The 27,290-nt window shown below is 40.0% G+C and overlaps 1 protein-coding gene across 1 annotated transcript in view; it reads left to right on the top strand.

Moving 5' to 3' along the window:
• pdgfrb.S (platelet-derived growth factor receptor, beta polypeptide S homeolog) overlaps window positions 1-27,290 on the top strand; it is a 75,766-nt gene that overhangs the window by 21,628 nt on the left and 26,848 nt on the right. The window contains exons 2-10 of the mRNA XM_018254959.2: window positions 18,984-19,047; window positions 19,465-19,764; window positions 20,779-21,045; window positions 21,324-21,451; window positions 21,964-22,132; window positions 23,317-23,509; window positions 25,494-25,609; window positions 25,990-26,113; window positions 26,626-26,846. Coding sequence (XP_018110448.1) covers window positions 19,026-19,047; window positions 19,465-19,764; window positions 20,779-21,045; window positions 21,324-21,451; window positions 21,964-22,132; window positions 23,317-23,509; window positions 25,494-25,609; window positions 25,990-26,113; window positions 26,626-26,846 — 1,540 coding nt within the window. The 5' untranslated portion in view covers window positions 18,984-19,025. The remainder of the gene's footprint in view (window positions 1-18,983; window positions 19,048-19,464; window positions 19,765-20,778; window positions 21,046-21,323; window positions 21,452-21,963; window positions 22,133-23,316; window positions 23,510-25,493; window positions 25,610-25,989; window positions 26,114-26,625; window positions 26,847-27,290) is intronic.

Consider the following 27,290-nt stretch of genomic DNA (forward strand, 5'->3'; position numbering starts at 1 on the left):
CACAGACGGTTTCCAGACAATGATCTCTTAATGCTCATGCCGAGACTCTGGCAGATATTCAGTAACTGCATGCAATGTCTGACTGGGTCAGCGGGACACTGGTGAAAAACCTGGTGGGCCTCAGCAATTGTGGGCCCCAATGGCCCAGATCCTCTCCCAGTGCCTCACCTGCCTGGCCCTCCCTGATCTGCCTGGCGCTCCCTGATTTCTCCCTACCCCAACCCAGAGGGGGTTGGAGGCAGATGGAGGAGGATTGCCAGCGGATCCCAAAGGGGGCCATGATGTTCACTGAGGGGGCAGTCTGGTGCACAGAAATTGGCAGGTACCCAGGCGGTGCGTGCGGGCCCCTGAGTGCATGTATATCCACACATTGAACTATTTAGAGAGAGCAAATACAGTATATCACTATGAGGGCTGAAGGAAATGATAAGTAGGGTAAGCAGCTGTCTAAGGCTAATGGTAACTAGAGATGTCGCGAACTGTTCGCCGGCGAACTTGTTCGCGCGAACATCGGGTGTTCGCGCTCGCCGGAAGTTCGCGAACGTCGCGCGACGTTCGCCATTTTGGGTTCGCCATTGTTGGCGCTTTTTTTTGCCCTCTCACCCCAGACCAGCAGGTACATGGCAGCCAATCAGGAAGCTCTCCCCTGGACCACTCCCCTTCCCTATAAAAACCGAAGCCCTGCAGCGTTTTTTCACTCTGCCTGTGTGTGCTGAAGAGATAGTGTAGGGAGAGAGCTGCTGCCTGTTAGTGATTTCAGGGACAGTTGAAAGTTTGCTGGCTAGTAATCGTTTTGATACTGCTCTGTTATTGGAGGGACAGAAGTCTGCAGGGGTTTGAGGGACATTTAAGCTTAGGTAGCTTTGCTGGCTAGTAATCTACCTTCTACTGCAGTGCTCTGTATGTAGCTGCAGTGGGCAGCTGTCCTGCTTCTGATCTCATCTGCTGACTGCTGCAATAACAGTAGTCCTTGTAAGGACTGCTTTTATTTATTTTTTTGTTGTTTTACTACTACTACTACTACTACTACTATAAGAGCCCAGTGCTATTAGTCTAGCAGTGTTGGGGAGTGGGACTGGTGTGCTAATCTGCTGCTCCTAGTAGTTCAGCAGCACCAACTTTAATTTTTTTTTTTAATATTCATTTTTTTTTTATTTTACTTTTTTTTATTTTACTACCGCTGTAGTAGTGTATAAGTTGACCTTTTAGGCATTATTTGCCCTGTAGGCATTATTTGCACACTGTTTTCTTCAACCCGCCATCGAGCTGTGTGACCTTGTTCACATTCTGTCTAAATATCCATAATATTACCGTCTCCAGAAAAAACACCGGAGTCACTTTTTTCAAGCAGCCATAATATATTTTACGTAATCCGTATCCACCGCTGTAGTAGTGTATACGTTGGCCTTGTAGGCATTATTTGCACACTGTTTTCTTCAACCCGCCATCGAGCTGTGTGACCTTGTTCCCATTCTGTCTAAATATCCATAATATTACCGTCTCCAGAAAAAACACCGGAGTCACTTTTTTCAAGCAGCATTCATATATTTTACGTAATCCGTATCCACCGCTGTAGTAGTGTATACGTTGGCCTTGTAGGCATTATTTGCACACTGTTTTCTTCAACCCGCCATCGAGCTGTGTGACCTTGTTCCCATTCTGTCTAAATATCCATAATATTACCGTCTCCAGAAAAAACACCGGAGTCACTTTTTTCAAGCAGCATTCATATATTTTACGTAATCCGTATCCACCGCTGTAGTAGTGTATACGTTGGCCTTGTAGGCATTATTTGCACACTGTTTTCTTCAACCCGCCATCGAGCTGTGTGACCTTGTTCCCATTCTGTCTAAATATCCATAATATTACCGTCTCCAGAAAAAACACCGGAGTCACTTTTTTCAAGCAGCATTCATATATTTTACGTAATCCGTATCCACCGCTGTAGTAGTGTATACGTTGGCCTTGTAGGCATTATTTGCACACTGTTTTCTTCAACCCGCCATCGAGCTGTGTGACCTTGTTCACATTTTGTCTAAATATTGATAATATTATCGTCTCTAGAAAAACCACTTGAGTTACTTTTTTTCAAGCAGCATTCATATATTTTACGTAATCCGTATCCACCGCTGTAGTAGTGTATACGTTGACCTTGTAGGCATTATTTGCACACTGTTTTCTTCAACCCGCCATCGAGCTGTGTGACCTTGTTCCCATTCTGTCTAAATATCCATAATATTACCGTCTCCAGAAAAAACACCGGAGTCACTTTTTTCAAGCAGCATTCATATATTTTACGTAATCCGTATCCACCGCTGTAGTAGTGTATACGTTGACCTTGTAGGCATTATTTGCACACTGTTTTCTTCAACCCGCCATCGAGCTGTGTGAGCTTGTTCACATTTTGTCTAAATATTGATAATATTATCGTCTCTAGAAAAACCACTTGAGTTACTTTTTTTCAAGCAGCATTCATATATTTTACGTAATCCGTATCCACCGCTGTAGTAGTGTATACGTTGACCTTGTAGGCATTATTTGCACACTGTTTTCTTCAACCCGCCATCGAGCTGTGTGAGCTTGTTCACATTTTGTCTAAATATTGATAATATTATCGTCTCTAGAAAAACCACTTGAGTTACTTTTTTTCAAGCAGCATTCATATATTTTACGTAATCCGTATCCACCGCTGTAGTAGTGTATACGTTGACCTTGTAGGCATTATTTGCACACTGTTTTCTTCAACCCGCCATCGAGCTGTGTGACCTTGTTCACATTTTGTCTAAATATTGATAATATTATCGTCTCTAGAAAAACCACTTGAGTTACTTTTTTTCAAGCAGCATTCATATATTTTACGTAATCCGTATCCACCGCTGTAGTAGTGTATACGTTGACTTTGTAGGCATTATTTGCACAGTGTTTTCTTCAACCCGCCATCTAGCTGTGTGTATTATCGTTTCCAGAAAAACCAACTGAGTTTTTGTTGTTGTTGTTGTTTTTTTAAAAATAATGCCAGGCAAAGGCAGGCCGCCACGCAGAGGCCGTGCTAGGGGCCGTGCTGCTATGCAATCCTGTGGCCCTAGCAAATTGCCCAGTTTTAAAAAGCCAATGACCCTGAACTCCCAAAATGCTGAAGAGGTAGTTGACTGGCTTACACAGCACACCCCATCCTCTACCGTTTCTAACTTTACCACAACATCCTCCTCATCCTCCACTGCTATGGCCACCCCACGTAACACTTCCTCCACCACCGGTGCCCCTTCTTCACTGGGGTCAGAGGAGTTATTTTCCAATGAGTTTCTTGAACTGAGTAATGCGCAACCATTATTGCCAGAAGAAGATGAAGGAGATGAGGACCTTACACCAGATTTAATTCTGGCAGAGAACACGATAGAGATGGACATAATGAGTGATGAGGAGGAGGTCCCCGCTGCTGCTTCCTTCTGTGATGTGTCAGAAGAAATTGATGCATCTGAGGAGAATGATGATGAGGAGATTGTTGTTTTGTGGGTGCCTAGTAGAAGAGAGCAAGAGGAGGGTAGTTCAGATGGAGAGACGGAGAGTCAGAGAGGCAGTAGGAGAATAAGACTTAGAAGAAGCAGGGAGGACAGCCCGCAGGGATCAGCAGGGCAACAACATGTATCGGCACCTGTGTTCAGCCGGCCAACGCACCCGCCATTGCCGCCAATACCGCCAACTCCGCCAACTTCTACTGTTACCGCCAGATCGCACACTTCCAAAAAGTCAGCAGTGTGGGATTTTTTTAATGTGTGTGCCTCTGACAAAAGCATTGTAATTTGCAATGAGTGCAGTCAGAAACTGAGCCTTGGTAAGCCCAACAGCCACATAGGTACAACTTCTATGCGAAGGCACATGAGCGGCAAGCACAAAGCACTTTGGGAGCAACACCTCAAAGGCAACAGGCAAACTAAAAGCCACACTCCTTCTGGTCCAGCATCTTACTGCTCTACCTCTGCTCTCCTTGACCCGTCTGAACCACCCTCCACTCCGCCTTCCACCTTGACCACCTGTTCCCATTCCCAGTCATCTGCCACCAGCCAAGTTTCTGTGAAGGCCATGTTTGAGCGTAAGAAGCCAATGTCTGACTGTCACCCCCTTGCCCGGCGTCTGACAGCTGGCTTGTCTGCACTCTTAGCCCGCCAGCTTTTACCATACCAGCTGGTGGACTCTGAGGCCTTCCGCAAATTTGTAGCAATTGGGACACCGCAGTGGAAGGTACCCAGCCGCAATTTTTTTTCTAAAAAGGGAATACCACACCTGTACCAACATGTGCAGAGCCAAGTTACCGCATCTCTGTCACTTAGTGTTGGGCCAAAGGTCCATATGACTACTGACGCATGGTCCTCCAAGCATGGTCAGGGCAGGTATGTCACCTACACTGCCCACTGGGTGAACTTGGTAATGGCTGGGAAGCAGGGAATGGGTAGCTCAACAACAACAGTGGAGTTGGTGTCACCGCCACGGATTGCACGCGGTTCTGCCACCACCTCTACTCCTCCATCGCTCTCTACCTCGTCTTCTTCTTCTTCTTACTCTGCTGCTGGGTCCTCCTTCTCCTCCTCCACACCTGTGCACCCCCAGCTCCCCCTAGGCTATTCGACGTGCCAGGTACGCCGTTGTCACGCTGTCTTGGGGATGACGTGCCTGGAAAGCAAAAACCATACCGGATCTGTACTCCTGTCATCTCTGCAGTCACAGGCCGATCGGTGGCTGACCCCACACCAACTGCAGATCGGAAAAGTGGTGTGTGACAATGGAAGCAATCTGTTGGCAGCGTTGAGACTAGGCAATTTAACACATGTGCCCTGCATGGCACATGTGTTAAATTTAATAGTCCAACGTTTTGTCTCCAAGTACCCAGGATTCCAGGACGTTCTCACCCAGTCCAGAAAGGTGTCGGCCCATTTCAGACGTTCCTACACAGCCATGGCACGCCTTGCTGACATTCAGCAGCGCTACAACATGCCAGTCAGGCGTTTGATTTCTGACAGCCAGACTCGCTGGAATTCAACGCTCCTTATGTTGGAACGTCTGCTGCAACAACAAAGGGCCGTCAACGAGTACCTTTTTGAACTGGGTGGTAGGACTGGATCTGCACAGCTGGGGATTTTTTTCCCCCGTTACTGGGTGCTTATGCGCGATGCCTGCAGGCTCATGCGACCTTTTGAAGAGGTGACAAATATGGTCAGTCGCACCGAAGGCACCATCAGCGACCTAATACCCTTCGCTTTCTTCCTGGAGCGTGCCGTGCGACGAGTGACAGATGAGGCTGTAGACCAGCGTGACGAGGAGCTGGAAGCGCACGATTTCTGGTCGGAATCACCAGAACGAACCCAGGCACCTGCTGCAACGCAGGGAGAGGTGCCAGAAGTGGAGTCAGAGGAGGAAGGTGGCTTTGTGGAGGAGGAGGAGGAGGACCAACAGGAGCAGGCTTCCCAGGGGGCTAGTGGTGACCTTTTGGGGACCCCTGGTCTTGTACGTGGCTGGGGGGAGGAGACCGTGGATGATGCAGTCCTTGATAATGAGGAAGCGGAGATGGATAGCTCTGCATCCAACCTTGTGAGAATGGGGTCTTTCATGCTGTCATGCCTGTTGAAGGACCCCCGTATCAAGAGGCTTAAGGAGAAGGACCTGTACTGGGTCGCAACGCTACTAGACCCTCGGTACAAGCATAAAGTGTCAGAAATGTTACCAACATACCACAAGTCCGAAAAGATGCGGCATTTACAAACCAGCCTGCAAAACATGTTGTACAATGCTTTTAAGGGTGATGTCACTTCAGGAACTCATCAACATTCCAGGGGCAGAGGTGCCAGTAATCCTGCCACGAGCACACCTGCAAGGACAAAGCCCTTTGGCCAGTCTGTAACGTCAGACATGCAAATGTTTTTCTGTCCAAGGCAGCGCCACAACCCTTCTGGATCCACCCTCAAAGAACGCCTCGACCGGCAGGTAGCGGACTACCTGGCATTAACTGCAGATATCGACACTCTGAGGAGCGATGAACCCCTGGACTACTGGGTGCGCAGGCTTGATCTGTGGCCAGAGCTGTCACAATTTGCCATGAACCTCTTGTCTTGCCCAGCCTCAAGTGTGCTCTCAGAAAGGACCTTCAGTGCAGCAGGAGGGATTGTAACTGAGAAGAGAACTCGCCTAGGTCACAAAAGTGTCGATTACCTGACCTTTATTAAAATGAATGAGGGGTGGATCTCGGAGGGTTACTGCACGCCGGAAGACTTGTTCTGACTTCTATGCAGCTGTCCTTCTCTTCAAGCCTCATGACTCCACACACAGCTGTCCTTTAGCGTCCTCCTCCTCCCTCCGCCACCGTTACAAACTAGGGTGCAAACCCTACTGGTTTAATTTTTTCTGGCCTCTGTGCTTCAGTGGCTGCAACCAAAAAAACTGGGCAAACAATGTCTACAAGGTCAACGTATGGCAAAAAATGACTATTTTCAGCATTTATATGGCATATTTTTTCTGGCAACTGTGCTTCAGTGGCTGCATCCAAAAAAATGCATATTTTCTGCATTTATATGGCATAATTTTTCTGGCCTCTGTGCTTCAGTGGCTGCAACCAAAAAAATGCATATTTTCTGCATTTATATGGCATAATTTTTCTGGCCTCTGTGCTTCAGTGGCTGCAACCAAAAAAATTTATATTTTCAGCATTTATATGGCATAATTTTTCTGGCAACTGTGCTTCAGTGGCTGCGACCAAAAAAATGACTATTTTCAGCATTTATATGGCATATTTTTTCTGGCCTCTGTGCTTCAGTGGCTGCGGCCAAAAAAACTGGGCAAACAATGCCTACAAGGTCAACGACGTTGACCTTGTAGGCATTGTTTGCCCAGTTTTTTTGGCCGCAGCCACTGAAGCACAGAGGCCAGAAAAAATATGCCATATAAATGCTGAAAATAGTCATTTTTTGCCATACGTTGACTCAACGTATATGGCAAAAAATGACTATTTTCAGCATTTATATGGCATATTTTTTCTGGCAACTGTGCTTCAGTGGCTGCGACCAAAAAAATGCATATTTTCTGCATTTATATGGCATAATTTTTCTGGCCTCTGTGCTTCAGTGGCTGCAACCAAAAAAATTTATATTTTCAGCATTTATATGGCATAATTTTTCTGTCAACTGTGCTTCAGTGGCTGCGACCAAAAAAATGCATGTTTTCTGCATTTATATGGCATAATTTTTCTGGCCTCTGTGCTTCAGTGGCTGCAACCAAAAAAGTTTATATTTTCAGCATTTATATGGCATAATTTTTCTGTCAACTGTGCTTCAGTGGCTGCGACCAAAAAAATGCATATTTTCTGCATTTATATGGCATAATTTTTCTGGCCTCTGTGCTTCAGTGGCTGCAACCAAAAAAATTTATATTTTCAGCAATTATATGGCATAATTTTTCTGGCAACTGTGCTTCAGTGGCTGCGACCAAAAAAATGACTATTTTCAGCATTTATATGGCATATTTTTTCTGGCCTCTGTGCTTCAGTGGCTGCGGCCAAAAAAACTGGGCAAACAATGCCTACAAGGTCAACGACGTTGACCTTGTAGGCATTGTTTGCCCAGTTTTTTTGGCCGCAGCCACTGAAGCACAGAGGCCAGAAAAAATATGCCATATAAATGCTGAAAATAGTCATTTTTTGCCATACGTTGACTCAACGTATATGGCAAAAAATGACTATTTTCAGCATTTATATGGCATATTTTTTCTGGCAACTGTGCTTCAGTGGCTGCGACCAAAAAAATGCATATTTTCTGCATTTATATGGCATAATTTTTCTGGCCTCTGTGCTTCAGTGGCTGCAACCAAAAAAATTTATATTTTCAGCATTTATATGGCATAATTTTTCTGTCAACTGTGCTTCAGTGGCTGCGACCAAAAAAATGCATGTTTTCTGCATTTATATGGCATAATTTTTCTGGCCTCTGTGCTTCAGTGGCTGCAACCAAAAAAGTTTATATTTTCAGCATTTATATGGCATAATTTTTCTGTCAACTGTGCTTCAGTGGCTGCGACCAAAAAAATGCATATTTTCTGCATTTATATGGCATAATTTTTCTGGCCTCTGTGCTTCAGTGGCTGCAACCAAAAAAATTTATATTTTCAGCATTTATATGGCATAATTTTTCTGGCAACTGTGCTTCAGTGGCTGCGTCCAAAAAAACTGGGCAAACAATGTCTACAAGGTCAACGTATGGCGAAAAATGACTATTTTCAGCATTTATATGGCATATTTTTTCTGGCAACTGTGCTTCAGTGGCTGCGTCCAAAAAAACTGGGCAAACAATGCCTACAAGGTCAACGTATGGCAGTTGTTTAAAGAGAACAGTAGATTACTAGCCAGCAAAGCTACCTAAGCTAAAATGTCCCTCAAATCCCTGCAGACTTCTGTCCCTCCAATACAGAGCAGTATCAAGCAGATTACTAGCCAGCAAACTTACTATCATCTGTCCCTGAAATCACTAACAGCTCTCCCCCTACACTATCTCTTCCAAGCACACACAGGCAGATTTTTCAGATACATTTTTGCCCTTGATCCCCCTCTGGCATGCCACTGTCCAGGTCGTTGCACCCTTTAAACAACTTTAAAATCATTTTTCTGGCCAGAAATGTCTTTTCTAGATGTTAAAGTTCGCCTTCCCATTGAAGTCTATGGGGTTCGCGAACCGTTCGCGAACCGCTCGCGTTTTTGCGCAAGTTCGCGAATATGTTCGCGAACTTTTTTTCCGACGTTCGCTACATCCCTAATGGTAACAGGGTAAACTTAACATTATCACATTTGAGAGGTATAGGGTAGGGAGCAACTGGTTCTTTCTTGTGAATAGTGCAATAGTTGTCAAAGTCAGTTATCCTTTTGTGGATCAATGTTTTGTGAGGCACCACAATATCCTTGATGTACCCAGAGCAGTAAATCTGAATGCATCCAAAATATAAGACGCAGGCTAAGCACCACTTCCACCTGCCTTGAGCATCATATAGGGGGCATCCTCGCAGTTATTCTTTGTTAACAAGCTCCGTCATTGTTGTTGTGACTGAGGGTCCTTGAAAGTAGACAAGAAGAGTTATGGGATAAAGAGGGTATCACGGATTCTTTGCAGCATAACAATAGTCTGTAATCAAATTTAGAGAAACCTTTGGAACTGACAAAGATAAAATGAATCAAATATGGAAACATAAAGGTTTAAGGTTGTTTCCTTCCTCTGGTCAGCTGCTGTCATAGGGTGGTGCATCCCATACCACTGGCTTTATAGGTGGGTCTGCAAATGTTTGAAATTTAGTGTACCCTAACATACACTTCTGTTGCTCTATCATCAGTCTATGTTATTCCTTAAACTGTCCCTCCCCATCTGTCTTATCTCTTAACTCTTTTGTCCACTCATTGGCATAACTAGAGATTACTGTTCTCCACATAAACATCCATCAGGGACCAAGAGGGCATTCTTCATTCTTAGGCTTTCATATTGCTATGGCTCTGTTGCTGTAATGAACCATTCTGTCCTCACCATTTTTTACAAGGAGGGTTGGATATAGGGTCAGAATGGGCCTGACAGGACACCAAGAAAAAAACTTGGCCTTAATGGGCCCTGTAGACCCAGGCCTGCTCCCATGGCACTGCAAACGCTCCCCCTCTCACTAACTTTTCCAGTCCAAGATGCATGTGAGTTGAGGACATGGTTACGTGAGGAACTTATGTAATGCGGCAGGGGGTGGTAGGATGTGGTAATGGGGGCTGTTGGCCCTTGATGTCGCAAAAGGGGGTCTTGTGGTTTCATTCCGGTGTGCCCTGGACAGCCCAGTCTGACGTTGGTTGAACAGTGGCATTCTAGTTGTTTTTTGACTAAAATTCCAAGCATCCTACCAACAGCCAAAGCCTGCTGTGTGGAGCAGCCACAAGTGCAAGGGCCACAAGTTGAACATGCCTGATTTAAATTTTGTCTTCTTATGTAAGGGTGCCAAGCTCCTTCCATTGACCCATCATCTTTAACACCTTTGCTGATAAGTACGGTTGGATTCTGTCTCCCTTCTGCACTCTCATTCTGTCTCCCTTCTGCACTCCTCACTCTGTCCTTTCATACTTTTCTTATTATAAATCATATTTCCATGAAGATTCCCGATGGGCAACTTGTCATTCCCTCCATAATGTACATAACACATTTCTTCATAAAACTCTCAAGTTTTGCCTTAGAAGAATTAGCCTTAAAACGATAATTGCTTCAGCCATACTGGTTCATTTTATCTTGCCATGCACTGGCTAAAATCCAAGCTCTGTTCATTAGTGCACTTGTTAGTGAGTGTATTTACAATTAACTCTTTTTTTTATCAGTCTGTTCTGTTCCATCTCAGTAATTACTGTGAACATACCCCCGTTGCTTTTCCATCCACAGACTGACTTCCTGGAAACATGTCTATCCTTTCTGAGCTGTTTGTATAATATTCTAGCTTTTTCTTTAGTTATTAAGATTATGAGAATTTAAAACTAAATAATCAGCTTGCCCATATTTCTTTGTGGTTTTGCAAAAAAAAAAAAAAAGTTTAAAGAATTTATCACTTTGCAATACTCACATTTAGGGGGTTATTTATTAAAATGCGAACGCTAAAAGCTCAAAACATTTTAGTGGGAAAAAAAACCTTGGATTTTTCAAAATTTATTATAGGATGCAAAAAGTCTGAATCCGAAAATACTCCATCTTCAACCTGTTGAGGTCCTGTACAAGTCAATGGCAGAGGTCCTATTTGCAATTTAAAAATATTATTGTCTGTCCTAGGTTTTGTACTCTAATCCAAACATTTCAGGCTCTTCTGTGGATTTCACTAAAAATTCTTACTTTTCGGGCACCAAATCCGAAAAATTCGGATTTTTCATGCAAAAATTTGAAAAAGTCACAGTTTTCGTGTGACAATCCGAAAAAGTTGAGTTTTTTTGACGATTCTATTTTTGCATGGTTTTTTATTGATAAATAAGGGTAAATCATGGATTCTAGTTTGGCCTGACTTTTTTTATTTAAAAAAATCAGAAAAATAAATAAATAACCCCCTAATAATATGACAGTATTATAAAGACGAATACAGAGTACATTTAATCCAGTGGTCTCCACACTGGAGCTTCCATTTTTTGGGCGTGTTTTTTTTGCTTATTTTGCATTATTTATTGTTTTTCTTTTTCCCCCTTACCCTAGCAACCATGTGGTGGTTAAGAAGTCAGAATAGTTAAATATGAAAATCATTAACAACAAATAACCCTTAAAGATCATCAGTTATTTGGTTGCCAGATATAGCGAAAGATTGAAAGATAATGAACAGGGTGTCAAATCATTAAAAAAACACAAAATTAAAGACCCCTTCAGTTTAAAGGAGCTAGGAATAGACAACTTGATAGTTTACTATAAATGAACTGAAACTGAACTTCCCCTTTAAGCATTTGTATTTGAAAAAAACTCAAATTATTACAAGACCGTTATTTATGTCATTTCCCGCGGTTTATAATTTTGCATTAACCTTTTTTTCCCTCATTTCTTTCTTTCTTAACATTTTGATGAAAATGTCACCAGCACTGGAGACCTGGCAAAATGCCATCAATCCTTATGGGATGAGGAGGAACTACTTTTTGGCATGAAGAGAATATAACATATCATTGACATTTTCCAGCTGGAAGAACATTTAGTTGAAGTTGCTGAAATGCTATTGAAATAATGAGATATCAGTAACATTTTACTGCTCTGACTTCTGAAACATTTACAGTTTATCATAAATGGCCAGTTCCTACTTTGATGGAAACCACCAGAGTGCACAGAAGTAGTACGCATAATTACTCTGATACTTTATAATTAGACTCATTAGAAGTCATTGAAGAGTTCCATGACCATATAAATGCACAAGAACTCCAAGGTGGCATCTAATATCTTCATATTTCAAGAGGTGCACTATTGATTATAATGCACAAGTTTCAATGATTTATGTGTCAGAAATGACATCACTAAGCACTGATTATAGCAGATGACATCACTAACCATGGTTTATATAGTGAATAAAGTACCCCCTATTGTAAAATAAAAGGATATTATAAATCACCAAGGAGTTCCATAATCATACAAAAGCATGAGGCCAAATGCAGAGTGCTTTTATACAGGTCATGGAACTCTGAGGTTACGTCTAATATCCTCATATTTCCCAACAAAATGTACTTTATTTATTACAATACACAAGTTTCATGTCAAAAAATGACATCACTAAGCTTGGTTTATAACTGATGACATCACTAAGAACTATTTATAAGGATATAATTTACAAGATATTCATGGATTTTGTGTACTATAATGCTATAATATACATAATATTCATGGCTTTGTGCATTATAATAATATTATGACAAACACATCACAGTTCCATATAGTCAGCAGCATTTATTTGGTGCTTCATCCGAGGAAATCTCTAACATTTATATCTTGGCTGTTTTGTTGCTTAGAACTACATATGCTTTGTTTATGCAGAATAGATTGGTTTGTAAGTCAGATTACATGTCATATAATTATTATTATTATTAAGTTTTCTAAGGGCAGTTTAAGTCGAAGGCAATTTATGTGGTTTTTAAAACATTTACATTTGTTATTCTGCAATTCTGAGGTTATAATTTTCAGGAATTTCACCTGCTATCTGGTCTCTATGGCTTAACTACACTAGCAACCAGGCAGCAGTTTGAAAGCCAGAACAGAGATTTAGAAACAATTTTTAGCCTGGTACAGTCACATCTAGGACAGGGGCAAACATTTAGGGGCAGATTTATCAAAGGTCGAGGTGAATTGAAATGAATGAAAAATGAAAGAAAAAAATTAAAAAAAAAAATTGAATTTCAAGCTATTTTTTGGGTACTTCGACTAGGGAATAGTCCAAATTTGATTTGAAAAAAATTTGAAAATTAGAATATTGTAATTTATCAGGTACTGTCTCTTTAAAAATTCAACTTCGACCATTCGTCATCTTAAACCTGCCGAATTGCTGTTTTAGCCTATGGGGGACCTCCTAGAACGTATTTGGAGTCAATTGGTGGACTTTGAAAAATAAAAGTTTTTTTTGGGAAAAACTTTGAATCGAGTTCGATCGAATGTTCTATTCCTTCGATTCAAATTCGGCCAAATAAGGACCTATTCTATCAAAAATGCACCTATTCAATCCAAAAAAACCTTTGGTTGGTCTTTTTAATTCGAATTTTGAAGTTTTTCAATTCGAAATTCGACCCTTGTTAAATATGCCCCAAGTGAATCCATTCTAGAATTTCAGCATATGTTTTGTGTATCATTATTATACATCCCTTGCATTATTAAGAAAAATCCAAAAACCTCGAAATTTTGTGAATGAAAGTTTGTTTTCAGATGAAAGTTCAAATCTCCGAAAACCTCTAAAACCCTGAACGAAAGACAGATCTTTGCAACAAAAGAGGGGCAACTTCCATTGACTTCTACCTTGATAGCTTTACTTGGCATTTTTTTGTATTTGAGGATTTTATGGATTTTACACATGATATATAATGAAAAAAAGATGTGGATTAAAGGAGAAGGAAAGGTCTTTTTAATTGGGGGTGCCAAAAGTTAGGCACCCCTAAGTGATCACATGTACTAACCTGAAATCCCAGTCCGGTGCACCTATTAGGAGAAAACTGCACTGGCCTTGGATTCTTCCAGGGAGCACCACAGATCAATCCTCTTCCTGCTTCTTCTTTCTACTAGCGGCTGCGCGTCAAAGCAGAGTGAAAAGCCGAACTTTAATAAAAAGGACGGGTATTTCATTCTACTGCGCATGTGTCTGCCCTGGTAAATTTGAAGAAAGAAGAAACCAGAAGACGATCTCTCCTTGGTGCTCGCTGGAAGAATCCAGGCCGGTGCAGTTTTCTCCTAATAGGTGCACCAGACTGAGGGTTCAGGTAAGTACATGCAATCACTTGGGGGAGCCTAACTTTTTGAACTCCCTAGTAAAAAGACCATTCTTTCTCCTTTAAGGAACTATGTGAAAAATACAATTGCTTGTGCCCAAATCAGATAAATGAACATTTCAGAACACTCTTAAATTGGCTCCCTAAATGTTTCATTTTCTTGGACTTGCATTGCATACTATGAATGATGGCTGAGAATAAAGCATCCAGTTCCAAAGTTTGGTTCCTTGGTTGAGATTTCACCATGGCTTTGTCTAATATAGTATTATTCTAATGCACAGTTATAGTGTTCCTGAGATGGTCCCCTCTTGCTCCTGAAACATTCACATTTTTAGTTTTCTGAGGCCATAGGGGAATAAAAATATCTTACCACAGGTCACAATATGCTGACGCTTAAACCCAAAATCTAGAGTCACAAGCATCCATCATGTATCTCATCGCTCCAAACTAACAAAGAAACCACCACTGCGCTTGGCTTCTAATATTTATTATTAAAAACCTACTGAAGTTTTAAGAGGTGCTCAGGGAGGTGGAAAACTATAACAATACAAAATGATTCTCTAAGGAGCCCATTTTAACATCTTCCCTTTTTCATGCTCGTCTCTTCACTCCTGTGGCTTTCCTGGGTCTGCATTCCATGCTGGTCTCACGTTGCAGTCTTCTGCTTTTTGTCATCAGCTGTTTATGGTCTCGGAAGACTTACAAGATTTACAAGACACCCCCCATATGTGTGTGTGTATTTGCTAGTTCCAGCTGGGATGGGAAAGAAATCTTTCTGATGGTAATCAGTCCTTTGAATCAATCCCATGTCATGAGAGTCTGGAGACCTGAGGGACGAGATGTTGCAATTCCTGGCGAATCCAGCCAAAAAAACAGCTTGGCTTGAAGTAGATAAAAGAGCTTGAAAACATATGGTGCTGGGGTGTGGGGCTAAGGCCCAGTAGGGAGAGTGGCCTGAACATCCTGGGAAAACTCATTCCTGTGAGAGGCAATGATTTAGCTGCAATCTGTAGACTAAATAGTGATAACACAATATGATTGTAGCCTTCAGCTGTATTTTCCACTTTCCGTTGCACGCCTTTTCTAAGGAAGTATAGAAAGCTCATTTCTAACATTTTGGATAGTGTTAATTTTTTTTAGCAGGAATTTTAGACAGGGCAGGAGCATTTATTGTTTTATTTCTATGGCACCTCATTATTAAGTGGAAAGGAAAACCAACATTTATTTGTTTATGGCATCTATGATACAGAATGCTTGAGAACTGTGTTTTCCGCATATAAGGGTTTTCTGTTCATTAAAGCTACTAAAGACATAGATATTAAAAAATATGATAATATAATTGAAAAAATGTATATGTAAAATCGTATATGAATTTTTTTTATAGAATTGCCAGTGTAAATAGTGCTGCATTCTTGAACTCTCTGGGTAAAGTATTTCCAGATAATAGATCAATGGACATATTTATGAAGGCGTGTAAAATATTTTACAGCAAAATATATATAAAATCTATTGATGATCTTTACATCTGCATTGACTGAAGCCTAAGAATGAACATGTTGTCGAAAGCAAGTTGCGGCAGCTCTATAACCAGCGGCATTACTACCACTTCTACTACTACTACTTAATCAGGGGAATGTAATAAAAGTCGGTAATGGAAAAACTATTCGCAATGCGAAAAGTTATGCCTTTGCGCAAAAAATTTTGCTTTGCGCAAATTTAATATAGCTTTTGCGAACACGGAAACTGTTTAGCGACCACTTTACGACAGTGGAAGACCGTTTGCAAATTTTATAGTTTGCGCTAATGCGCAGTCAATGTAATAAAACTTCTTACTGAAAAAGTCGTTATGTTTGCTTCAAAAGATTACGACACCTTCAAGCACTTCTTAAGAGTGTGCAATTACAATTCGCAATGCAATAACAGTTTAAGGAACAATATTACATTGCGAGATGTGGATTTTTATTCTTATTGGTGCGAATTGTCTTGCTTTTTGCGACTTTAATTACATTCCCCTGAATGTATATTGTCTAAACACATACCCACCTCTTCATTCCTGCTGTTAGAACAGAACACTAAAGTGAGATGGGCAACTTCAATACAAATTCTAATTGTCAGCACACAGTTAGCCATTAATTAGTAAGTTAGTTAGTTAAGGGGGTTATTTATCAAAGGTTGAATTTTGCATTAATATGAATTTTTAAAAACGCTAATAAATTAGATTTTATTCAAAATTAGAATTCTATGTTATTTCTGAAAAAATTTGAATGCAACGGATTGGAGGAGTAACTAAAGAGGGGCATTTGCCGGGGGTAGCAGCTAGGCTGGGGAGGAGAAGGCAGGGGGGTCTATGTAGGGTAGGGTGGGGTAGGGTTTTTTTTTAACTTTTGGGTTGAATTCTCTTTTATGGTAACCAGTACTAATTAAAGGCAGTCACTAGGAACAAGGAAAATTTATTTTCCTTTCCTTTTTCAAATGAGGAGCACATTGGGGCATTGATATGGTGCTGCAAACTATGAGCCAGATTTACGTAAGTCAGTCAAAAAAGGTTTAGTACGTGAAAAGTCATGGAGAAGATTCAGTTTGAGATGCAATTCAATTCATAAAAAGGTATCTCACGGTTTATCACGTCAAAAATCTACGGGGGTCTAGAAGTCTGCAGGAAAAAGTGGAAGTAAATTCGGAGAAATCGAATGCCATCCATGGGACAAATTCACTCCAAGTTGTCTTACTTCTTCTTGACTTCTTCTTGAACTACAAGTCCCAGAATCCCTTGACTGACTGCTGGATTTGCAGCCAACGAACAGCTGGGCATCCCTGGTCTGTACAGAAGAAAGAAAGTCACCACTTTCTATTTTCTCATGGTTCCATAACAATGGCATAGGTCAAACATACTGAAAAAAGCTTCTGTGTGTTGGACCTGTAAAAATGCTAATTTCCAATGACATTTTCACAGTTGGACAACAAGTAACATAATATTTACAGTCTGGCCTTTAGCATGTACATTCTGCCCCTTTTTCCTTAAGTCACTAGGGTGTTTGCTAAAGCTGTGCTAGGAAAACAATCTAATTGTCCTAAACATTCCCCTCATTTGTAATCTGTTTGTTTCCTATTATTCCATGTTGTTTCCGTTCCACAACAAAAAGAGTAATAGGTGCTTTTTAGCCCCTTGTCTGCTCACATTCTCTCTCACATTTCATTACACTAGTTCAAATATTTGTGTATTCTACTGGACACATACAGTTGAGTAGGTGTGGGAAAAGCATTTTCTGCCATTGCTGTTGCACAAAGAATCCCCTTTATGTCATGTGATGACCAACATGGTTACCTTCCAAGATGTTTGAAGACACAAACCTAAAGCTGTCATTTGGGAAGGGGAAGCAAATAAGGGTGAATGTAATACTAAAGTCCAACAGAGAAACAAGAACTTTCAAAATGCACAAGAAAACGAAAGAGGAAGCGAATTGAAATAACATTACAATAGTCTTTAGATGTCTGTATTTACCAGTATGGCGTATTCCGGTATACATTCACTTTATGTTTCTATTGGCATAGGTCTGTGTATGCACTACTATATCACATTATAAAATAAACTTGATTTCACTTACCAGATCATCAAACTACAAAAACATTTGGTATAAGCTTGCACCTATAAAAAGGTGTTAATGGAAGTTATGTAACAACAGGTGAAACGTATGCTATAGTTCTAATCATCGATAGCAACCAGTCAGTAGGCATCATTTATTGGTCACTGGTTTAAAAACAAATATTTTATTGTTGCTATGGGTTACTGCACCTAGGCAAATTTTGTCCCTTTTATTACATATGAGGAGAGGGTTAGAAATACTTTGCACCATGCTCATTAGCTCTAAGTCTTGCAAGGGATCCCTTTTAACACCTGATCAACCCAATTACACTCTGTGCCCATACACACAAGATTTTCTTTTAAAGAAATAACGTGTAAATGTAAGGCATGCTATGCCCGTGGCACACATATGATGATGTCCACACTGATGCCCATGCACACACGGCAATTTACAGTGGTAATGTACATTTTCAGAGTCTTCAAAGACTATAGTAAGATATATGAAAGGCTAGTCTGTTATATGATATATGATAGTATAAGGTTGTTGACATTCCTTTCCTAACCCTTGAAGACACCCCAGGGCTAAGGGGCAAGTTGGGTCAACAGACTAATCCTACAAACCTTCTCTCTACCCTGATAATTTAGTACTTGATCTAATTAAGGATGCAGACATCTATTTTGGTAGTCCTAATCTCCGTTCCAGATATAGCAGAGGCCATTGGGACAGCAGGGTATATTGACTTTTCTGTATGCTCATAGTTTCTTATTATGCTCTAACAGGGGTTGCGTTGCCTGTAACATATAGATACTTGCTCATTAAAAAAATTATGCAACCTCAGTAGCCCATATCACTGATATCAGCATTGGAAGGAACTTTATGAGCTGTATATCTCAGTATGCAGAATTATTATTATTTTTATTTATTCCATCTTTATTCAGGCAGTATTACACAAAATGAAATAATGGTTTTGCATTCAGGTTATATATCAATAATACATTCACATTGTCAGTGTGCAGCATTATTTATACTGGTAGGGTAAAAACACTATTTTTTCGTAGAAAAAAAGTTAAATTTTTCGATATATATTAAACACTGATGGTGTTAAAATCAGAATAAAAAATTACTCTAATAATGGTTCTAGTCATTAAACAAAAAATGTACCCTATTTATAAGCTGAGGTTACCTGCAACATATTTTTCTTTAAAGAGAAAGCAAAATGTAACTTACCACATGCAATGAATATTGATTCTCTGAGGATTTTAATTTATTGATAAAAGCGAGGACTGCCATATTTACAGCTGATATAGAGAAATAGACCAAAGAAGAACATTGTGGTGGTAAAAATATATGTTCCAGACACATATTGGGAGAATTGATAATTGGAAGAATACATAGATGCATTAATTTCCCTTTTCATGGTTTTCTCTCAACAGGTTAAACATTTAATATTGTGCATTGAGCAGGAACCCCAGAAGATGCATCTGCTTCAGATAACAGGTAATATATAAATACTGTATATACCCCCATTCTTGAGTAAATAAAGATTTCCATGAGAGCAGGTTTTAATGAGCCATGCTGATGTGGTAATGAAAAATGGGAGTTTAAGCCGAGTAGCAACTAGGGATGCATTGAATCCCTATTTTCAGGATCCCTCCAAACCCGGATCCCCAAAGTGATTCAGTGCATCCTTAGTAGCAACCAATCATGCCTGCTCTTTCAGCATCCCCACCAATATTGTTTAGGGCTGGCTTATATATATAGTTATATGACTTTCTACAGTAAGGATAGGTCCCTGCAGAATTGAGAAGATACTTTAGGATGGCTAGGATCTATCTAGGATCAAATTTTATAGTCTGTTTATGGATGAATTTGTTTAATGTAAGTCATGATTAAAGTTCCCTTTCTTTTCCAAAGCTTTGTTATTAGTGACAAGTAGAGCCTCTAGCTTGTCCATCATACCGACGGAGGGCTCTGAGATTGTGCTGGATAAGTATAGCAACTACTCCTTATATTGTTTCTCAATGGAAGAGATTGTGTGGGAACATGATGGACAATTAATTGATTCAGCACTTGAGGTCAAAGATGGCATCTTCACTCGAACACTTGCCCTTTTTAATTTGACGGGGAGGAACACAGGGCAGTACTCATGCCTCTACAATGATTCTGTCAATTTGGATGAACCAGGGATGAAATCTGTCTATATTTTTGTACCAGGTTAGTATGTAGTAACTGCCATAACTGAACATTTAATATTATAGCCTAAACTATGTAATATCCAGGGGCATTCAAGATTTATAGCAAAGAAGCATTTTAAACAGGTATGGAATTATTAAAAATTACGGCTCTGCAATTACCAGTATGTTTTTCTGAGTGATAATTAGACAATACTTACACTTAATAATAACTTAGTTAGCATACATCCATATTGATGGAAAAAACATTCTTTTTTTATTTTTATATTACATTTATATTTTAATTAAATAATTTTGGCCATGGTAAGGCATAATGATCTAAATTATTAAGGGGCCGATTCACTAACTTCGAGTGAAGGATTCGAAGTAAAAAAACTTCGAATTTCGAAGTGTTTTTTGGGCTACTTCGACCATCGAATGGGCTACTACGACCTTCGACTACGACTTCGAATCGAACGATTCGAACTAAAAATCGTTCGACCATTCGACCATTCGATAGTCGAAGTACTGTCTCTTTAAGAAAAAACTTCGACCCCCTAGTTCGCCATCTAAAAGCTACCGAACTCAATGTTAGCCTATGGGGAAGGTCCCCATAGGCTTGGCTAACTTTTTTTGATCGAAGGATATTCCTTTGATCGTTGGATTAAAATCCTTCGAATGTTCGATTCGAAGGATTTTATCGTTCGATCGAAGGAATAATCCTTCGATTGTCCGATCGCACTATTTGAGCTAAAATCCTTCGACTTCGATATTCGAAGTCGAAGGATTTTAATTCCCAGTCGAATATCGAGGGTTAATTAACCCTCGATATTCGACCCTTTGTGAATCGGCCTCTAAGTGTCTCTTGTGACCCACTGAGCTCCTTCATAGTCCAAACAGAGATATACTCTAGGGCTGTATAGAGCATATTTCTGCATGAAATAAAAAGGGCCCAATGAAACTTATTGGTAAGGACTGATGACATTGTCATGATATTGATTAATAATTTTGGCCTTCTGATTTTAACAGACAAAACATTTTGTGTTTGCCTCCTTAGACCCATCCATGGTTTTTCTGTCAGTGAATGAGAGTGAAAGGTTCATTTTCATTATTCACAATGTTGAAAATGTCATTCCATGCCGGGTGACCGACCCAAACACAAATGTGACTCTACATGAGGGAAAGGAGGACCCAGACATCCCCATGCACTACAACAACAAGAGAGGATTCATAGGGATTTTCAGCGATATAAATTACTATTGCAAAGCATCACTTAATGGGAAAGAGGTTTACACAGAACCATTTCATGTCTACAGTATACATGGTAGGTACTAAATCCATAAATTAGAAACTAATAGATTGGGTATTGGAAGTTGTTACATGTATCACTTGTTAGGAATGAGATGGAAATTTTATGTTTAAATTCTATATTTTGTACTATGTATAAACACTCATCACTGGCTAATTATTTTGCCAGTGCAACCAATCAAAGGCTCAAATTCATTCCAACCGCAGTAGACAAGTTTCTGTTAAAATAACTTTTTTATAGAAAAATTGTGACACTTTGATTTTGATTTTTTTGGGCCTCCCTTTTCTTTGTAGTTTCCGCAATCAACATTTCCATTGAAGCAGAGAAGGAGTTGGTAAAAAGAGGTGAAAATATCACCGTTAGATGCATAGTCACTTACAATGAAATCCTGAACTTTACTTGGGATTATCCGGCCAAGAAGGTAACAATTAAAATTTATATCCTGCGGGCTGTGTTATACAACATTCCCAAATTATAACATTCAGCTTGTAAATCATTTTATCTGGAGACTTAACATATTTTATCTGGGACCATAGGTAACAAAACTGTGGCATTGACCCCTAGGGCTTATCAGTTTTTTTTAATGCAAAGATTTTCTTAATGGGGTTCTTTCATCTTAAGAAATAATTCCAAATCCTGTTTTATGATGTTACTCAAGCAAAATAAACTTCACTTACACTATGATATCTAGGAATTGCAGAATGAAAAGCAAAAGCCTGTCCTGCTGCTATGCCTAAGCCTAAGGCATTGACGAAGGGCAGGCAATTTATGATTGATAGCTGAGACTTTTAAACAAGTATAGGTATGGATGTTTTAATAACATAAAATAAAGAATTTGAGTTTCATGTTTAATTTGAAAGTGACTTTTATTATACAACTATTTGTCTGTTTGTGACAAGTCCCCTTTAATAAACATTTGACCTTATTTTACAGATAGGCAGAACAAGTACCCCGGATGTGATATTCCTGCCCAATAATTGCATAGGTTCTGTTTTGACCATCCACAATGCTGATCTGAACGATTCTGGAACATATAGTTGTGGCGCTGTGGAGATGGTATTTGAACAAATAGACATAAAATATATTGATATAACTGTAATAGGTAAGAATGATTTATTGTGGCAATAAATTTTGTTTTACACTTCTTTACACACCTGGACTACCTCAGAGACACTCTGATATCTGTACTAGCTGGAGCCGCATTGTCTCTTCTCATTGTGTATTCGTATACTACTGAGATGACAATAAAGTTTACCTTGACTTGACTTGACTTTGAACATGAAGAAAAATCATCCTGTGTTTTTACCCACAATGCAACATTTCTTCGTAGATCCCCCACAGAGATTTTTGTCAGGAGAAATACAGCAAACAACCTTTTGTCAGGTTGTTTGCTGTATTTCTTCTGACGAAAATCCCTGTGGCGGATCGAAACTTTGAGTCCAATAAAGATTTTTTGTTTTTGCATCAAGTCCCTGTGAGTGCTGCATCCTGCTTTATGTTCTATATATCCTGTATGCTGGCACCCGGGCAATAACCTAGTCAACGGTGTGCACCTTGGATTTGGGTATATATATATATATATATATATATATATATATATATATATATATATATATATATATATATATATATATATATATAGATATATATATATATATATATATATATACACACAAATCGGAGTGGAGCAAATTAGTGGACAAATTATATAAAAAACAAAAAAGTCGAGACAGATTCCAGTTGCAATAAGTGAAATTTTACCAAGACCAAGATGAACATGCAAACATTTGGGAGCTCCCGCCCCTTTGTCAAGCATCATCCATCACAATGACATCACATCTTATTAACATATCACATAGCCTAGACACACCCATTGTGTTACTAGAACCAATAGCATTCAAAGTAACTATTAACTAATTAACTATTCTGGTTACTACTACAAATTAGTATCTATATGGAATATACAGGTACGGGACCTGTTATCCAGAATGCTTGGAACCTGAGGCTTTCTGTCATTTGGATTTCAGTAGAACTTTTTTAATTCAGGGCTTACTTCTCCTTTGCTTCCCTATAAGACAAAAATTAAATTAAAAATGTTTTGAATAAATGTATGTAAGTCACTGTGCCGCCGCCGATGGGCCAGGTGATCAGGGAGCAGGTCTGGGCTGGCGGGGGCCCATGAGTTTTTCCCCAGTGTCCCGTCGGCCCAGTCCAACCCTGATAAATAGTTATATAGGGGTTTTATATCCTGCTTAAAACCTTACTACAACTATTCTCTTCTTCTAGAACAAGGATTTGTAAATCTATATACCAAGGAAAGCAGTATGTCCTATACTACCCGGCATAATAGCAAATTATTCAGAGTCAACCTTGAGTCCTATCCACCACCCTCTATTGTCTGGCTAAAAGACAACATTACCCTAACAGGCAATCAAACCAACCTAATCACTATTGTGAACAAAGCTACATCAAAAAACAGGTGAGTGCTTAAAGATTGCAACAGATTATTTTGTAACCTTTACATTGTATTATTATTATTATTATTAAAACTCATGCCCCCATATTAGAGCCAGGGAAGTCCAACATTATGTGGCTAATCAAATTTGAGTGTTTTTTTTTATATATCCAAAGCTCTAAATATGTGAGATTTATTAAGGGGCAGATTCACTAAGCTCGAGTGAAGGATTCGAATGAAAAATACTTCGAATTTCGAAGTATTTTTTTGGTACTTCGACCATCGAATTGGTTAAATTCGTTCGAATTCGAACGAAATCGAACGAATCGAAGTAAAAATCGTTTGACTATTCGACCATTCGATAGTCGAAGTACTTTCCCTTTAAAAAAAACTTCGACCCCCTACTTCGGCAGGTAAAACCTACCGAAGTCAATGTTAGCCTATGGGGAAGGTCCCCATAGGTTTGCTAACCTTTTTTTGATCGAAGGATTTTCCTTCGATCGTTGGATTAAAATCCTTCGAATCGTTCGATTCGAAGGATTTAATAGTTCGATCGAACGAAAAATCCTTCGATCGATCGATCGAAGGATTAGCGCTAAATCCTTCGACTTCGATATTCGAAGTCGAAGGATTTCAATTCGAGGGTCGAATTTCGAAGTATTTTTAACTTCGAAATTCGACCCTTAATGAATCTGCCCCTAGCCCAGTGTCATTAAGTGCCAATGAGGCCATTGCCCCATGAGATTGTCATATCTGCTGAATAGATAGCTATTACATTTTTGGCCAGATATTGGTTGGTCAGGACATTGGAAGGTCCCCTATATAAGCAAATAAACTGACAACTTGGACGGGAGGGACCAAGTTGGCAGCCTTTTTTTTAGCTTGTGTGTGGCGACCTGTTGTTAATAACATATCTTCTGAAGACAAAACACAGTCATCGCAGTATACAGGGCCGTTTTGCCAGTGAATTTAGGAACACTGAAGTTCTAAAGTATTGGAGAAAAGCAGGGTAAATACAGTACAGGTGAATGATCCATTATCAAGATACCCTTTATCCAGAAACGTACACACTTAAAAACTACAGTATAGTTCTGCTCTATTGGGTGTGCATTGAATTACCACAAATCGGTCGGTTTTATGGCAGAATGTCTCTGGACATATGGGCAGTCTGTGGGTAACCGTCTGTGGGTAACCTAACTGGGTTCCTGGCTAAGTTGCAAACTGATCCCTCCCACCTCCCTGTAGTTTTAGCAATTTTCTTTCCTTGTCCTGCTGATTCGGCACCAGAGTGACATGACTTCGGGCAGTCCAGGTCAGGTAGTTCTCAGTAAGGGGATATTATTGAGTGGTGGTTGGGGGTCGGGTTATGGTTCAGCAAGTATGGTTCAGGCATGGGTCTGTCTGACTGGAACAAAGCAGTATCCCGCACACCCAACAGATAACAGCAATATGCCTGGTGCTCACTGGCAGAGGTTCGGCAGCCCCACAACAGAGTACAGCAAAGGAATTCCAACGGCACACAGGACTGTGAGAAATCTTCAAAAATGTATTTCAATGCGGAGTGCGATCAGGCATGGGTCTGTCTGACTGGACACATTCAGGATCGGAAGGCCATCTCCCACAAGCTCCGTTTTGACCAAATAATTCCAAATTTTAAAAATGGCAAAGGAAACAATTTGTTCTTATGGTTAGTGATGGGTGAATTTGTCCATTTTCGCCAAAAAATTTACGAATTTCCAGCGAAATTTGCAAAACGGCAAAAAGTTAGCTAAATGCAGTAATTTGACGTGCGTCAATTTCGTCGCTCTCAAATTCTTTTGCCGCATCAAAATGCTTCCCAGGGGAATTTTCACAACAGTTTAGCTAATTTATTTGCCAACAGCGAAACATGGAAATTTGCCGTGAATTTGGGCCTGGCAAATTTATTCGCCCATCACTACTTATGGTTTTTCCTCTGCTAAACACTGGCTTCTGCCCAGATAAGCCCAATCTTTTTTTTTTACCGCAGGTACACAAGCCATTTATCACTTGTACGAGTGGAAGAACAAGACGCTGGCCTCTACACAATCAGGGTTTTTAATGAAGACGCAACTGAAGAGAAGTCGTTCTACCTCCAGATAAATGGTGAGATATCAAAAAAAGTGATCATTTAGACTGAGCTATGACTCACTCTATGAGAAAATTTGCCAAGCCAAGCTGTGGATGTCATGTAGAAACGAATGGAAGTAGCCCTTGCAAGATCTGTCTTTTGTTTGTGGTTCTACAGGTTTTTGGAGATCCGAACTATCGTTTTCTTACCAAGAAAAACGTAGAGGTTTTCTGGGGATTTTTTGTATCGCTCAGCAGCTATTTTTATTTGTGCGTCAGATGTTTCAATAATATTCACGCCATTCGTAGTTTTAGAGGAATGAGTTAAATCGTGGTTTACCACTAACACTCAACCAATAATAAATGGATCTCGATGTAATGTAATTGGCTCTTCTATTATATTTCTTCTTGTGCAGTGCCCCCTAATATAACAGAGCTCGTGGATACCCATCCTGCAAGTGGTGGTCAGATAGTGACATGTATAGCTAAAGGCATCCCAGCCCCAGAAATTACGTGGTTCATCTGCACTGAGCTGAAAAGGTAACGAATTGTTATACATAATAATGCTCTATGCCAGTGATCCCCAACCAGTAGCTCGTGAGCAACATGTTGCTCTCCAACCCCTTGGATGTTGCTCCCAGTGGCCTCAAAGCAGGTGCTTATTTTTGAATTCCAGGCTTGGAGGCAAGTTTTGGTTGTATAAAAACCAGGTGCACTGCCATACAGAGCCTCAATGTAGGTTGACAATCCACATGGGGCTACTAAATGGCCAATCACAGCCCTTATTTGGCACCCTGGGAACATTTTTCATGGTAGTGTTGCTCCCCAACTCCTTTTACTTCTGAATGTTGCCCACTGGTTCTAAAGGTTGGGGATCCCTGCTCTATGCTTATATCTGTCTTTATAATGAATGCCTTTAGAGGTCACAGTTCACATCCCACTTAAATAAACACAGGTATTGATTTGGTAATACAATATTCAGTATTTGTGCCCTTCCCCCGCCCCAATGTGGAATACAGCAATATTGTGTATTTTAAATATCTATACAATAGGTGTAACATTAAGGAACTGGAGTCATGGAAACTTCTTGATAACAAAACCTCAGACCTGGAATTCCGCACAAACGTCAGTTACATAGTGCTGGAGGGTTCCAGTTCTCGCGCAGTAAAGAGCGTCCTTCATTTCAAAGGTCTGGAAGATTCTGTCATGGTCCGCTGTTCAGTCAAAAACCTTATTGAAGTTCAAAGCAGAGAAGTCACACTTACACCACACTGTGAGTAAACTGCATATTTTTTGTCCTTGCATTTTAAGTTAGAGGTTGATCAATGTCAACAGAATAGTTAAGGCACCAATGTTTAAAAGGGTGGTTCACCTTTAAGTTAACTTTTAGTATGTTGTAGAATGGTCAGTTTAAAATGATTGTTCGGACTCTTTGCAGCTTTCAAATGTGGGTCACTGACCCCATCTAAAAAACAATTGCTCTGCCAGGCTACAAACGTATTGTTATTGCTTACTTTTTAATACCCGTCTTTCTATTCAGGCCTCTCCTATTCATAATTCAGTCTCTCAAATTAGTGCATGGTTACTAGGGTAATCTGGACCCTAGCAACCAGATTGCTGAAATTGAAGAGATGCAGAATAAAAAAAACCTAAATAATTCAAAATACCACAAGTTAAAAAAAGAAAATCAATTGCAAATCGTCTCAGAATATCAGTT

This window comes from Xenopus laevis, chromosome 3S (assembly GCF_017654675.1).
Source record: "Xenopus laevis strain J_2021 chromosome 3S, Xenopus_laevis_v10.1, whole genome shotgun sequence".
NCBI classification, from domain to species: Eukaryota; Metazoa; Chordata; class Amphibia; order Anura; family Pipidae; genus Xenopus; species Xenopus laevis.